Genomic DNA, 16,761 nt, shown 5'->3' with positions numbered 1-16,761 from the left:
TGCCCGAATTTCCTTTCATGAAAAAACAAAAAGCAAAACACTCTCAGCTGTAGATTTGGGTTTTGATCCCTATATTCTTCATAAGATAACCAACGTACAATGTACAACCGTTGCATCATATATGTGCCCACATAAAGCAAAATCATGATGTTGTTTCTGGTGAATGATGTTGTTGAATGTCTGATGTGTTTCCCAGGCAGCTGTATGTGGTCTAGGTCTCTCAAGCCCTCATTGATTTATGACTCAAATGGAGGCTGCCTCGACAAACGTAATCTACAGAGCGGTCCTGGGTCACCCATTCACACTAGATAATAGTGTTTACTTAACAGTCATGTCTGGCTGAGGAGCCTTTTTAAGAGGACAGTCATTTTTCAAAACACCATAATCACAAGAAGAATATTGCCTATATATATTTTTTTCTTTGAGATACAGAGTACTCTGCAGGCTTCATTTGTCCCTGCTACCAATTTCAAAAGGAACATCTAGTTTTTACTTCACTGAAATACATATGAAGTGGTTTTATTGTTCTCTGGCCCTTTTTTGAGGAAAGATTAGGATTTCATTATTAGGGATCCACGTTAACATGAGGATAAGACACGTATGAATCATGTTTTTCCCAGACAGGGAGAAAGTGAACCAATAAAACAGCCTTTCACTTTCTCATCCAACCACGTGCTAGGTCACGTTATTGCATCAGAGATTATGATTGACCCTGAAGTCGATTGTGCTCACGCAATACACCAGCGTTTCAATGTGTTGTTCAAAGGAAACAAAAAGCATGACCGTTTCTTCAGAAAGCCCAAATGCACATATTGGATCTTCATTTCGTGCGCTGGTTTTGATGAGAGAGCCCTTTTGTCATCTTGTCCCTGGATCCAGATACTTGAGATGTAATGATGCTGCTCCCTGCCATCGCCTTCAAGGCAGAGCAGACTGATAATGCTGCAGGATGCTGGTGGGCAGGCACAAATGAGATGGGCTCCATTTACTCTGGCAAGACACTTGTCTAGGAGTCTGTAGCCGTGAGCCTCCATCAGATGTGACCAATTCAGCTGCTGACTTCTCTCGTAAAGGGATGAGATCCTGAGGCCAGGGGCCCAGCTGGTCAGTGTGCTATTGATAACTCTGCCAAGACCACTCAAATGTGATGATTTTGACGTGCTATTAATCTCACATGTGCATACATTTCATATAACCACGAGATACGTCCTCTTTTTCCCCCACACCTGTTGTGGCTGGGATTTTTAAACTGCTTAAAACAAGTTATTTAACATGCCTTCTACAGTACTCATACACTATATGCATGCCTATTTTCACTGCTTTGACCCTTCTCTGGATATCCAATCTTCTGGCATGCCACTATTGGCTGATTATGTACGATGCCTGCATGCTATTTGGTCAAACTACTTTCTGTTATTACCTTCAGAGAGGATGAAAGCAAGAGGGGGGAACATTTTAAATATCATCTGTAGATGATGTTTACACAGAAACCATGTCCCTAAATAAAAATAAAAAAAAATATGCGAATGCAAAAACTCGCAGACTTAATTTCATACACATTTAATTATCAACATTTTTATTAGTAGTAGTACAATATTTAGGATTATGGAGGAAAAATCAATGGAAGAAAGGAAATAAAAAGCCAGTCAAACATTATGCATGCCACTGGCTGGGTTATCAGTTGCTAGGCAACTCTAATTAAATGAACCCTTGCCTTCAATATTGATGTATTTAGTTTAGCTAAATTTGAGAGACATGCTTCCATCAGACAATTTAACTAATGCAGCGGAAATCAAGAAAATAGCATTATTTTTTAAAAATGTATGTTTAAAGAGCCATGTAAATGGATGGCAATCAGTGTACTTCCCAAACAACACTTTTTGCTTGACCTTTTTATACATTAAAGCAATGTGGAAAAGAGCACAAGTATTATGTTAATTCCACATACCAGCTGTGGTTTAGAGCTCAAGTAGAAATTCAAGCTAGTGGTTTCTGGATTTTGGAAAACACATTAAACCACCTTAAAATCCATCAAGATTTTTTTAATTAATGGCACTAAAACTGGCATATGGGGAAAAACATGCTGTCGTCTTTAATACATTTTTTCTTCTACTCAATCACATGCAAGTGCTTAAGCTTTGCTTTTGCCATAAAAGGCGATTAACTCAGAGAAACAATGTTTCTTTTTATGAAAATATGTTTAACTGTTAATATAAAATATGTTACTTGTATATTGAATACTAGTCAATTATTTAAGAACTCAGCTAATTATAAGTCAATTTTACAACTTTACAGGTATTTTATAAACATTTGAATGTCAAAACAATGTCCCTTTATTGTCAGCATTTAAATGAGCTATTTAAAGATCTAATATTTATTGTATAATTTTGCAAATATGATTGAAAAAAGAATTTGTAGTTATTTTTCCAAATAACTAATCATATAAGCAATACTGAAGTATAATTAGTTTGGCTTTTAAAGAAAATATATAATAAAGAGAAAGCATTGACATATTTTAACAATAAAAAGCAAACAAAAGCCTGTGAGTCATAATTTATGTACTATAATTACACTACATTGTTCCAAACAACAACTCACTGTCAAAAGACCTCTAAGCGGAGGATGTTACTAACTGTTTCCCACCATAGAAATCTGTCCGTCTGAGTTCTTTGTTCTTTAACATGAGAGCCGTAGCCCTATGAAGGCAAACTTAATTTCAAAGTTATATGTTAAAATGCATTCTGTTTCCTACCAAGCAGAAATCTTGATAACAGCCCACTGTAATCATTCTTAATAGTTACCAAGTACAATCTGAACACATCAGTGCCATTTTTTTGTCAATAATGGACCATCTTTTCCAGAGACATTGGTTTTGGCACATTATCTGCATAAAAATTCTGCACAAATTCATACGTTGGTGGCAGCATGGTAGTTGCATCGTGATTAAGATGTTCCCACGTCTGTCTTACATTGTAGTTTAAGTATTGACTAAACTTTTAGACTATAATTTAAATGTTTGGATTTAGTAAGATGTGTTTTCGTTAGTTTTTGTTTTATTCAAGCATGCATTAAACTGATCAAAAGCGATAGCAAAGGTCAATAAATCATGTATTTGAAATGAATGCAGTTCTTTATATTCATCAAAAAAAGAAAACTTTGATGATAACTTTAAATGTTTCCTTAGTGCCTAATCAACATACTATAATAATTACTGAAAAATCATGTGATTTACCTTAAATTGTATTAAAATGTACATTAAAACAGAAATCAGTAATATTATTTCACAAGTTTTGGGGGGGATTTGAGAGTGCAGACTTGGAGGGCATTTTAATATTGAGAGCAATGCACTCGTTTCTAACTAGTTCTTCAAGCGAACTGAAATAGATTATTGCTAAATAACACATGGACAGTGAGGTGATATTTTAAAGAGTTAAGCAGGACACATGGACATATCTACATAAAAATGATTGTGATTAATTTTATTGACCATTCCAACAAATTACAATTCGTGCCTACCTTGTGTTTGTTTCTTGAATTTCCTGTGAAAGATCAATTTCCTGTTTTGTCAGTACAAGGAGATGAAGGGTTGTCTATTAAACCGTCCAAACAAACAACTTCCTACTGTAAACGTACACTCTCCAAGTCCTTCACTGATCGGCAGTCACATAGAAAATCATCTCAAAATAACTTTAGATATAAAACACAAACAGTCTTTCTTCTTGGCTTTTTACGATTTGGTCCACTGCACTGTTTCATGGATCCACATTGGGGAAAGTACTAACTTTATTGTTTCTACTGATGCGTCTCTCGGGACGAACTCTGGGCTGCTTGGTCTGGATCAGCTCCTCTGGTGTGTTTCCCAACGGAGGAAGAAGCCTTTTTTTACTGTTTCTGGTTTCAGGCAGCCATTGTGGCGGCAGCTCAAATGGCCCAAAACCAAACTGTGTAGCATCCTCAGGGTCCGTTGGAGTCGCAGGGGCGACCTGTGAAGAGGAGTAGGCACATGACTGAATAGGGGAATGTTTTGGTAACACTAAGCCATCTTCTTTAACCGGATCCCCTGATGGCGGCTGACGCAGCTCTCTTGCCGCCCCTCCATTTCCACCCTGTCCTTCATCTTTGGGTTGAAAGTTAGCGGAGGCCACAGAGGAAATTTCATTCTCATCTTCTTCGTCCTCGTTTGGTCTGAAGATCTGCTGTTGGCCAATATTGAACATCTCCAGGAGTTGACTACCAGAGCGAACCACAGTCTCGCCCCCTAGTGGCCCTACTTCAGCCAGACCCCCAACACTGACCATGTTCCTTCGACTATAGCGTCGATGCAGGCGTGCTAGCATATCAAGAAGGCAGCGACGCACAGAACGGTTTACTGTGAGAAGAAACAGTGGGTTGGTGAGGAGTGAGACCTTCGGAAGCCACACGGCCGTCAGCTGTAACCAAGACGAGGCTTTTGCGACCCCCAGCACTGAACGGTATATGACCAGAGCGGCATAAGGAGTGCTGCACACCGCGAAGACTAGAACAATGGACAACAGAGTGGCGTGTAGTTCAGCCTCCCGCTGAGACACATACGGGATGGAAATGCTGTTCTGTGGGGTGCGCAGCGCCGCGATGATTACTTTTTTCTTTTGGCTGGTGCTTAACGCGCGGCGAATTAGTGCCATGGCTAGAAATACCACTGCTAGTGGTAAAATGAGTGTGGTGACGCTGTACGTGATCATGTAAACCAGATGTCCAAGCGATTGGCCATCAGAACAGGAAGAAGTGGCGTAGACATCCGTCACATTGCTTACAGCGAACACAGGGGCGCTGGCTACCACCGCATGCACCCAGATGTAGATGACCAGGTCTCTGGATTTGGCATCTGATATCTTTCTTTCTAGTGGATACAATGCTGAGTAGTACCTGGAAGGGAAACAGACAGAAGGCATCACTGTTAAGGCACATTAGTTACATTTTGCAGAAACTTTAAATGCAAAAAAGGTCCACTGCCTTCCTGTTATGGTGGTCAACAAGTTAAAATCTTACAGTGTGAAAAGAATCAACTCACTGAAATCATTAATTTAGGAATCAGTTGTCATGCTTGACATGCTTGAGTTTGATTCATTTAAAAGAACTAGTTCATAAGAGTCATTTATTTAGGAGAAGTTTTGAGTAAAAAGAAGCGACTCAAAAGAGTCATTAGTTTGGGGGTCGGTTAGACTACACTTCTAAAGGTGTTTAGATTCAATTAATAAGGCGGTTTGCTTAGAGATCTGACTATAATAATTGAGCTGAATGGTTTATTCTCACAAAAATCTGACAACACTAATGTGCTAGAATATTTTTTGTTTAAATAGAATTGGATTTGAACTAAATAAGAAGGCTTCAGTTCTCAGACCTAGTTAAAGCAATTACATAACCTTCATACTGTCTTATTTATAGAACAGCTAAAATGCTTTGTGTGTGCAAACAAAATGCTTAAACAGATTAATAATGTATTTCCTAAGAAAAAAAAAGTAAATAATATAAAATCAAAATATGGAAATCAGTATATTTTGTTATGCGAGTTGTCTGCATGTTGCATGTAGTTTTTTTTCCTGAAGTGAAAAAATGTTGGTCTCAAGGAAAGGCTTCTGTGCTAAGCAAAATAAATTATTCAATGAACTGATAAAGGGTCTGGCGGAGTAGGTTGCTATGGAAGCACTAGTCTGTGAAACAGCTGGTGCCCATGGGTTGAGTACAACTAAGTGTTTTCAGATTTCTCAAGTGATCATTCAATATATTAATATCTTAATAAATTGTTTTAATTTTAGTTCGGATGAGACCCTCACTGACCTCAAATCTAAAGCAATTACACTTTAGTTGTTATCAGAAGATGAGTGAATTAGCATGGATGTCCACTCACCTATCCAGGGCGATGACAGCAAAGCTGAGCACAGTGGCAGAGCAGAAAAGCCTGTGTAGGAACTTAATGGCTTTGCACAGCAGAAGCGTATGGACCCACAGGCAGCAGAGGGGACTGGCACTCAAGGCTATGTCAAAGGGCACACACACCAACCCAGCACAAATGCCAGAACATGCCAGGTTCTTGATGAAAAGATTGGTGACAGACTTGAAGACATTGGTGTAGCAAGTGCACCACAGCACTGCAGTATTGCCTGGGGACGAAGAGATTAAAAGGTCAAAGGTTACAGCCTAGGTCAGTATCCAAGGACACAACTGAAGGTGAGTGAGGCATGAGCAGCCTTTATCTACAGCAGTTCCCATGGCAATGAGGTACCTGAAGGTCGCACGCTGATTTGAAGGTGAAAAAAGCCTTATGCTGCTGTGAGGGACAAACAAGCCTCACAGCAAACGAGATGAAGACATAAAAAACTAAGTGTTACTATTGAGATGTTCACATGAGGTTGGAAAATTGTTGGGAGAAGTAAATTTCATCTTCACTGAAATAGCAATAATTTGAGTTAGAGTAAAGCACTTACAAAAAAATGGAAGCGAATAGGTCCAATCTGTAAAACATTAAACACGTTGCAATAAAGTTGTGTTCAAGCACAACTGTTTTGTTTAAAACTACACATGATCCATCAGCTAAAACCCTAACATGCCTGTACAGCTGAGCATTTAGCTTAACAGGTCAACTAATACACAAGTTTTAAACCAAGAATATAGTTCTACGTTTCACATATACAAATCTGGTTCTATTTCCTTCCACAGTCCATTGTTGAAATTCAAATGCTGTCCATGGAGTTTAATTGTTTACTGAACCCAGAATATTCCTTTAGCGTGACACGTGACAACACAGCTGCCTGATAAGCATTTACATTGTAGACCACTATTCTTCATACCATAGATAAGCATTTAAAAACAATCAGGGAGAGCATGTAAAAAAAAGTTTCACTTGGGGCTACGTGGAAATGAAGCATGTCGCTTCAAGATTCATTTACTTGGAAGAAATGATGCACAGACATGATGGAATTCACACGTCTTGAAGTGAAATGGAGCCCGAGGTGATTCTCTTCTTGAATGTTGACGTGAACAGAGCACTTGGGTGACAGGTGCTCTCTAGCCAGACCCGTTATTACGCTTGACACACTTTCGGAAGGTGCATCTTTTGCGCAAAGACTGTGACTTTCATCTTTTCCCATTACCAAGCAGGTGTAACAGGGTGGGATCCATCTGCAGCTGCCTCTGTGTTATTACCCTGGTGACATTTTGAGTGCACATTGACAGTGCCGGACAATTGTCTGTTTGTTCCTAGAATTCCTCAGTATGCCCGTGGCTAACTGTGGTATTTAGACTTCACAGGGGTTCCATTAGTGGTTTCTCAACTCTTTCTAATATGTTTGAGAGTTTTGAAGAAAGAGAACAGATGTTGACTGTAATTATCACTTCTGATTAATCTTAATGATAGAAAATCGCTCAAAAGTAATGAAATAGTCAGAACAGAAGATTATCAAATCATGCTAATATTCTGTCATTATTTTACTCACCTCCAAAGCTGTATAACTGTTTTTCTTCTGTAGAAAAAAAGGAAGATATTTTGAAAGACGACTTTTTTTTTCATAATATTGATGGTGACGGTGAGTAAATGATGACAGAATTTTTTATTTTGGATGATATGTCCAGTCTTATTCAATATTTATGCACTGGGTGCATCCGCAGCAAACAGATACTGGAATATTAGCAATCAGAAAAACAACTGTATCTTTTCATTTGGGAGTGCATGAGCAAAGCAGTCTGCTAAATGAGTGCCATGTATAAAACTAGAGCGTAGTAACGACTAACCCATTGCCACAATGACTTTCCATAACCACAGTGAATGTCTGAAATTCCCAGCTTTTCAGAAACTTGAGCCCTAATCCAGTGCAGAAACAAATCATCAGATTATGATCATTTACTAAGCACTTCGCAGGCTAATTAGTCATGTGATTGCTCATTTGTTTTGAGTCTGACGAAATTGCTTCCCTCTGACATAGTTAAAAACAGAACAAAAGAACATTATACTATAAACAATGCTAAAAATCTAATTTACTGCGAGACGGCTCTGAATACCCCCTTCCCCTTTCACCAAATATTGCACCATTTCTACTGGTACAGAATACACTGCCTTAAAGAAGAAAAGATTATCAGTAGTGTTCTACAGCACCTATATAATCTGTGTAAAACAAAATTCAGTCTTTTTGTTCAAGGTTTTTAGAGTGGAAGGCTGTCGTTTAGTAAAAAGCCTCATAAGTAATGAGGAAACATTACGTCTCTCTGTTTGTATTGGTCTGAGCATGAATGGACCCAGTAAAAACATCCCTTTTCTAAGTTTCTGTTTGTCACATGATCACTGGCTTCTAGATGCGATAATCATTTTGCTGTCAAGCCATCATCTTAACACATCCATTTTCTTGGAAATGTCTTAGTAAAGGCAAATCATTTAAATAGCGTTGTCCTCTAATAGTTTGGTTTGTTAATAGGAAAAAAACAAGCTAGCGACAGCAAACAAAAATTCCATCAGAATTATTTCAATTTCAGTTTAAGCTCTCCTGATATATTGCGACATACTGTAAAAATCTAAAGCGATGTCTGCCAACTAAACATTTTTGATTAAATTGCATAAGCGAACTAGTTGCAAGCAACTGATCAAAATGGTGTTACAAAGTTATAACCATTGATCGTATAAAAGGACACGATCGCTGAGCTGAGGTCAGTTATTTAATGAACGCATTGGCAAAAACGAACACAAGAATGCACTTCTGATGTGCACCTTCGTGTGCAGAGAAGTCAACAGGTTATGAAAAAGAAAGCTAATCACACAAATGAGCCATTCAACATTAGCAATACTGCAAAGACGTAACACCTTATAAAGTAGGCCCATTTAAGTCTTCCAATGCCTACATTATTTAAACTAATTCTTATAGGTATCCCCCACAGAATAAACTGTACCTTTATGTTTTTGGAAACAAACATTTGTTTTGTATATTTAAGTAAAAATGACTCAAGTGTTACCTTGGCAACTTTTGTTGTTTTTCATTAACTTTAACATCAGGGCGTACAGATTGTGAAAGATTTGCTGTAGCGTGACTAATTGCAACACCTGTGCGTCATTATTGCTTGAATCATCTCTCACTTGATATGAACGTACATCTGCTGAAATTTGATTTATCACGGAAATTACAGCCTATGTTTGTTCACGTTCCAAACATTATCTGTGCCCCGACTGTCACGCGCACATTCGCCATTCATTTATAATAGGCTAAAACTAGATAATGCTGCTCATCGCATCAATTAAACGGTTACATGTTTGTTTTATTAAAACACATTTAGAGACGAAGCCGAGCGCATATTAATTCCCGTGTCCGTGTACTTACTCAAAAGGGAGCCGATGAGGATGAAAACTTGAATAGTGGTAGTGAAATCCTTGTAGGCTCTTTCCTGAGCCTTGAGGATCTCCTCCAGTCTTGCCACCTCTTTATCCTGAGCGTCACCCCACAGACCCACCGGAGACGACGCGTTCAGGAAACCCAAGTTCGTCGCGTTGAAACTTGTGGTTCCGTTTTCCGACAGAGGAAACCAGCTCGCCGCGTTATCAGCCTCCATCATCATTCATTTCTGAGGCGCCGCTACAATTCTTGGGCTCGGGTCTCTCTCCGTGCGGCACGTTATTGGTGAACAGGGCTCGAGCGTTATGATGCTGCGTCCATCATGATTAACGCGCGAGATCGCTCCAGTTCATCAAAATCATCGAAAACGTAAAGCATTTCGGGAAAATGTTATGTTTCGCTGTAATAACGCGTCCCAGACTGGGCTGCATATTTGGTTAAATTTCCACTACGTTGTTATCTTGTCGCCTTAACGACTGCCTTTTCAAAAACGCAATATTAAAAGCGATGTATAGGACATAAAAAGTCATCATTTGTTTTCACAGCACAGACAGCGTATATAATGTCATTGATGGAGCGATACGACAGCGACGGCGACGCTCAACGCTTGCCTCAACACTCAACTTCATTAGCCATGAAAACAGACGAGCATAATTTAAATAACAGTGCTTATATACGATACTTCGCGTGCATTGGATTACTGAAATACGCAGCTGTATGCGAATAATAGAAATGCCTAAACGGTGTGCGATAAACCTATAGAGAATATGCCAGAGAAATTACCAACATACCCGTATGAGATCGTTATGAATGATCATAGCCAGATCCGAGTGTCAAAAAAAACGATTTTGGCAAACGCGCATCGCGCTAAATATCGTGTCGGTGAGTGATCTGACAACTGGGCTTCAGCGAACAGGCTTCATTGCGATTGACAATAGCGCTTTATTTCTTCAAATGAACGGTGGGCGCTTACAATAAAACGTCACCGTATCCGTCTGGTACAGCTTCTTGGAGAGGCGCGTGAGAATTTGAACCGGAGGCTTGGACTGAGCCTGCTTTTAGCCATATGATGCATGCGAACAACGCAAAGCCTGTTAAGGTATATTTAGTGTCCTATTTTAGCAGTTTTTATTATTTATATTTTATTCAATCTTAATTGTGAGCCGAATTCACAGATTAAACTCTTTTTTTTTTGCAGCGTATCTACTGGGTGTGCAATGCTCATACTGCACTGGACTTGCTTTTGTTTGCTTGTTTCTATAATAGGAAGGCCGGTGGTCCTTGGTCAGGGGAAATTTTTAGACAACGCATGAGGAATCTCTTAAGCCTGCATGAAATGAGACTGGGGCTAGTTGTCACAGAAAGATGTTGCCAGCAATATTTCAGTTACTAAAAGGCTTGCAGTCAAAAGTGTATTATTCTTGACCCTATCTATTTTTAAAGATCATTCTCCCTCCACGTCAATATAAATCAAAGATTTAACATTTTTTATTTCCCTTGAAAGTGATCGTGATTAAAGGGTACCACACTGTAACATTCTGGCAGTAGACAGCAGCATCTAATCAGACATAAAGGGACTTTCCTAACGCTAAAAAATTCTGACATTGTCCAGGGAGTACACAATACCAAAATATAAGAAGATCATAAATAGAACAGAAGAGCTCTGAAACTCACTTACAATGTTACAGGCAATAAAAAAAATGACATACTAATAACCAATCCTTGTCTTTTCATAATCATATAGTTTTGTTTGTTTTGATTCCTTTGTACAGCCCTTACATCCGCATCAGTAATTATGACTGACTAAAAAACATGTTACGTGTATTACTTTATGCCATTACTTTGTTTACCTTTGGACTTATATATATTTCTGAATTACACGGCTCCTCTCACAAGAACATAACCATCAGTTCATGCCGTGCACTGCAGGCTGACAGCTAGTAACAGCTCCCCTATAAATATAAAAAGAATCTTTTCCAGTTAATCAACACACAAGATCTTCTCTTAAGTAGTTTGGGTTAAACGGCACGGCCCTCTGGAGTGGGTCCTTGTCACAACGCTCTCTAAAAGAGTTACAATAAGCACCACTGGAGCTCTGCGCAGAGAGGATCTTAATCATTTTCATGTTTAAAAAAAAAAAACAATCATCCGGTGAGATTCTCTTTCATGTTTTTGTGAAATTTAATATAAATGGAAGGTATGCTGCAACAAACTTAAAGGGACAAGTTAGCTCAAAAATTTCATTTTTTTAATAATGTACTCGCCATCATGTTGTGCCAAACCCATAAGACTTTATTTCTTCTCTGCAATACAAAAGGCATTTATTTTGTAAAACGTTTTGTCTTTCATTTTATGAAAAAAGACTTGAAAGTAAATTATAACTTTTATTTCATGAACTACACCTTTAAATCATATAGTATCAAAAGCGTAGAATTGCTGAGGCACAAAATGATTAATTTGCAGTACTTGTTTCCTGATATATTCTATATAAATAAATGAAACATTAAACACATTTAGATTTAGATATTATTTGTATTTTATTAGAAATGATGGGTAAAACAAAGTGTAAATGTAGTAACTCATTTATAAGCAATGTCCAATATCCTGTACCTTGATGGTACGCTTATCTAAACAAACTTTCTGCAGGAAAGAAAAGAAGGCACCACAGGTTCTACAAATCATAAGTGATTTAAATTAATAGTGACAGTCAATAATTATTTGCACGACAGGAATTTATAGAGGTGCTGGTCATAAAATTAAAATATCAAAAAAAAATCCAGAAACTTGTATATTCATTCATTACACACACACACTGATATTTCAAGTGTTTATTGCTTTTAATTTTGTTGATTATAACGGACAACTGATGAAAAGCCCAAATTCAGCAAAATCAGATCACAATTAGAATATTATTTAAGACCAATAAAAAAAAAAAAGGATTTTTAGGAATCCTGGCCAACTGAAATATATGAACATGAAAAGTATGAGCATGTACAGCACTCGATACTTAGTTAGGGTTCCTTTTGCCTGAATTACTGCAGCAATGTGGCGTGGCATGAAGTCGATCAGTCTGTGGCCCTTCTCAGGTGTTATGAGAGCCCAGGTTACCCTGATAGTGGCCTTCAGCTCGTCTGCATTGTTAGGTCTGGCATATCGCATCTTCCTCTTCACAAGGTCAGGCGAGTTTGCTGGCCGATTAAGAACAGAGATACCTTGGTCCTAAAACCAGGTACTGGTAGCTTTGGCACTGTGTGCAGGTGCCAAGTCCTGTTGGAAAATTAAATCTGCATCTCCATAAAGTTAGTCAGCAGCAGGAATCATGAAGTGCTCTAAAACTTCCTGGTATACGGCTGCGTTGATCTTGGACCTCAGAAAACACAGTGGATCAACACCAGCAGATGACCTGGCGCCCCAAACCATCAGTGACTGTGGAAACCTTACACTGGACCTCAAGCAACATGGATTCTGTGCCTCTCCTCTCTTCCTTCAGACTCTAGGACCCTGATTTCCAAAGGAAATGCAAAATTTACTTTCATCAGAGAACGTAACTTTGGACCACTCAGCAGCAGTCCAGCCCTTTTTGTCTTTAGCCCAGGCGAAACGCTTCTGACGCTGTCTGGCTTGACACAACCCATGTCTTGCATACATCTGCGACTCCAGCTGCAGTGCACTCTTTGTGAATCTTCCCCACATTTTTGAATGGGTTTTGCTTCACAGTCCTCTCCAGGGTGCGGTTATCCCTACATCTTTTCCATCCCTTCGCCTCTCTATTAATGCGCTCAGACACAGAGCTCCGTGAACAGCCAGCCTCTTTTGCGATGACATTTTTTGTCCTGCACTCCTTGTGCAAGGTGTCAATGGTCGTCTTTTGGACAACTATCAAGTCAGCCGTCTTCCCCATGATTGTGTAGCCTACAGAACAAGACTGAGAGACCATTTAAAGACCTTAAAAAGTGTTTTGAGTTAATTGGCTGATTAAAGCGTGGCACCAGGTGTCTTCAGTATTGAACCTTTTGACATTGTTCTAATTTTCTGAGATACTGAATTTGGGCTTTTCATTAGTTGTCACTTATAATCATCAAAATTAAAATAAATAAACATTTCAAATATATCAGTCTGTGTTTAATGAACGAATATAATATACAAGTTAAAATCAATGAACTATTTAATCATATTCTAAATATATATATATATATATATATATATATATATAATCCAGCACCTGTATTTTAAAAGACATTCCAACATAAAATAGTTATTTTAAATAATAATATCCACCAATATTAATGAAAGTAAATAATCATACTAATTCCAAAGTTATGGTGGTTTCATAAAGAAACATACTTATCCTAATGAGTTTGAATTTACGAACAATTTCACACTCTGTATGATATATTTGATGCAAATCGTACATGTGCTTTATTCAGTTTGATCTTTTTGTTGAAGTAAAATTAAATTGAAGCAATTCAAGTCAACACTAACTGGATATCATGTATATGCTTATACAAGCCCTTTGTCTTACAGCATAGATCTGCAGTTGTGATTAGTAGCTGTTAAATGTTTCTTAAAAAAATTCAAAATCCTGTTCCAGGCATCCAGCTGAGCCTCTGAATGAGCCTTAGGTTCCCCGCCAAAATAAACCACATGGTTAGCGACACCATGAAATCTAGCAAGACAAAAGGGCATATAGGGCACCTCAATAAAGTGACCTGCTTTTTCATAGCTCACCAATTCGTAATTATTTTTCCCATGTGATTTGAGTCTGTCACATGCTAGTTTTGCATAATAGGCACTTTGCCAATTCCTGTCAGCTTCTGACATTATAAACATGAAATTACCAGTGGCACGTTCAATGGGAATAACACTAGGAAGGCCCTTTTCTGACATCGGGTCATCCATAACATCCCCGATATCCACAAAGCCCATTGGTGTCATTTTTGATCTCGTAACATCGAACATGAGGGGTGGAATACAGATGTCCTTGTAGTAAACAGGAACCAAAGTATTGGCATTGCATCCATTGATCCAAACAGTAGCCGATATACCAGGCAGGAATGTTGCCATGGACAAAGCAAGATCTCCACTCTTTGATATGGACACTAGGCCAATTTTTTGATCTTTGACCTTTAAATTAAAAAAGAAACGTTGGAAATGTCTGTGTGACAGGAACAGGGTTATTATAACCGTTATAACTAAATAAATAAAAACACATTTTGTTGCTTAAGAAAAACTTAAATAGAAATTGAATGAAATGTATTTTTGTTTTTTTTATTATTTTAATTCAGATAGCTGACAGAACATTTCAATTACATTTAAATTTTTACTAAAAAAAAAAACTACATAAACATTTTTTAAAAAATGTAATAAAAATTTCAAAAAGACAACAAAATTACCGAACCAAGAAACGAAAACAAAAAATTCAATATAGAAAATATTAAATACAACCATAATCCCTTCATTGATACAAAAATAACACCAATTATAATAAATGCCCTATTGTAAGTTACTAACCTCTGGTTGTTGACGTAGAAAATCTACACCTTCTTCAAAGTACTCAAGGTGAAACCTGTCTGCTGTTTTGGGTAAATCTTGGTAACCTTGGAAAGCCAAGGCTAAAACAGCAAAGTTTCTCTTTGCCAACAGAGCTGCCCTTAACTCAAAAGGACCTCCTCTAAATACATTTGTATCCACAATCCCAGGAAACGGTCCTTTACCTTTAGAGAAAGAGAGATATATATATATATATATATATATATATATATATATATATATATATATATATATATATATATATATATATATATATATATATATATATAGAGAGAGAGAGAGAGAGAGAGAGAGAGAGAGATTAATGAATGACTGCAAATTGTCTGACTATTTTTACCACAGGGAGGCGCAGTTTGAAAACAAAATATGCCCAACAACTTTGGTATCAGTTCTAAAAGTTGCCAGAGTTAATGTAATGTTTTATTTAAAAGACAGACTCTAATCAGTCATTTTACACTTTATATAGACTTTATAAGAGCAGCATAACCTGCTGAATTATAACGACGTTTCTATTGTCTCTATGGTTTAACACAGCGACATAACTGACCAGGTGGCATAAAAAGAGTTCCTCTGATCCTGCCTTCTTTTACAGGGATTCTCCGGACACCGTCGGTCAAGCAGTGTCTCTCGTTTGTCACTTGGGCGATGACCTGATGGTCACTGACGACCTCAATGTCGACGAGAGCAGGAAGCGTCACGTCCGTGTGGGTAAACTTGCAGTCCAGGACGTCTGCTTTCAGCGCCCAGAATAAGCCCATTGGTTCGACTCCAGTAAAGCTGCCACCAAGCGAGGGGTCACGGTTGAGGTCAACTTGGCCACTATCGTCTGCTTGGTAAATAGCCGAGGCTTGGAAAGCACGTCCCGTCTCATCGGTGATTTTAGAGCGCAGATCCACGCGTTGTTGGGGTTTTAAGCCACTCACGGTCACGTGCACGGGATCTTCAAAAGAGCACTTATAACTGGGTAAAAGCCTAATGGTAACCCCCGAAGTGTAGTGCATTTTTGCAATAGTGGTTCTTGTGAAAGGGGTAAACACGTACTTCAGCACCGAAAACATTTTTTTGTCTGCGCGACTTCTTCTGCAGCATAGTACGCTAATACTGCCTTCTAGCGTTCGGAGTGTAAGTCCAAAACCCGGAAGAGAACTGAAATGACCGCTGGCGAAAACACAGATCATTTATAGAGCCTGATATATTGGGATTTTACACCTATCTTTTTTGTATTTGTGAACTACATTTATTTTCTTGTTTACATGGACAAATAATTCTCAAATATTATGGGTTTTTTTTTCGTTTACATTGGTTTCAACTCCAGTTTTCTTTGTTTCACATAGACCTAGTATTAAGCATACATAAACAAATAAATGTAATTTTATAAAACACTGAAAAAACTAAGATATAAAATGTTTTCAAACCTTCACAAAAACACATTTTCCTGTTTCCAGCTATAAATCTCAAAACTATCTCTAAAACTGCTTTTAATCCCGTTTTTCTCTTTTGCTTTATACAGTCTCGAGCATAAATAAGTAAATGTCATTATATAAAACACAAAAAACTAAGAGAAGTGATACTACAAATAAATAGTAGTTTCCAACGTTCACAACACTTAAAGAAAACAATACAGATTATTTTTAATTTCACCCAGCAAGACATTCTGTTTGATTTTCGTTGTATAAAAGTGTGATAAATTAAACTATTTTATAAACTCGTTCTTATAATAATTTATGCCAAATTACACGTGTTCCAAAAAAGACCAAATAGATTTCTTTGTAAGCGACTAGGCGAAATTATGAAGTAGCAGTTCGTTTATATTGCAGCATGCTAGTTTAAACAACGTCTCTGTTGGCTCGCGTCCGTCTCT

General features: G+C 37.9%; 2 protein-coding genes across 2 annotated transcripts; both read right to left on the bottom strand.

The window, feature by feature from the left end:
- Positions 1-1,608: 1,608 nt before the first annotated feature.
- gpr176 (G protein-coupled receptor 176) lies at positions 1,609-10,308 on the bottom strand. Its single transcript, XM_043218768.1, has 3 exons — positions 9,339-10,308; positions 5,888-6,140; positions 1,609-4,905 (listed from the first exon to the last, which is right to left on the bottom strand). The coding sequence occupies exons 1-3, from the start codon at positions 9,571-9,573 to the stop codon at positions 3,753-3,755; spliced, it is 1,641 nt and encodes a 546-aa protein (XP_043074703.1). The 5' UTR covers positions 9,574-10,308; the 3' UTR covers positions 1,609-3,752.
- A 1,554-nt stretch (positions 10,309-11,862) lies between these two features.
- Positions 11,863-16,010, bottom strand: acot20 (acyl-CoA thioesterase 20). Its single transcript, XM_043219132.1, has 3 exons — positions 15,448-16,010; positions 14,862-15,064; positions 11,863-14,474 (listed from the first exon to the last, which is right to left on the bottom strand). Exons 1-3 carry the CDS (start codon positions 15,956-15,958, stop codon positions 13,869-13,871), a joined length of 1,320 nt encoding a protein of 439 aa, XP_043075067.1. The 5' UTR covers positions 15,959-16,010; the 3' UTR covers positions 11,863-13,868.
- Positions 16,011-16,761: the final 751 nt, after the last annotated feature.

This window comes from Puntigrus tetrazona, chromosome 20 (genome assembly GCF_018831695.1).
Source record: "Puntigrus tetrazona isolate hp1 chromosome 20, ASM1883169v1, whole genome shotgun sequence".
In the NCBI taxonomy this organism is placed as follows: Eukaryota; Metazoa; Chordata; class Actinopteri; order Cypriniformes; family Cyprinidae; genus Puntigrus; species Puntigrus tetrazona.
This window is presented reverse-complemented; position numbering and strand designations above follow the sequence as displayed.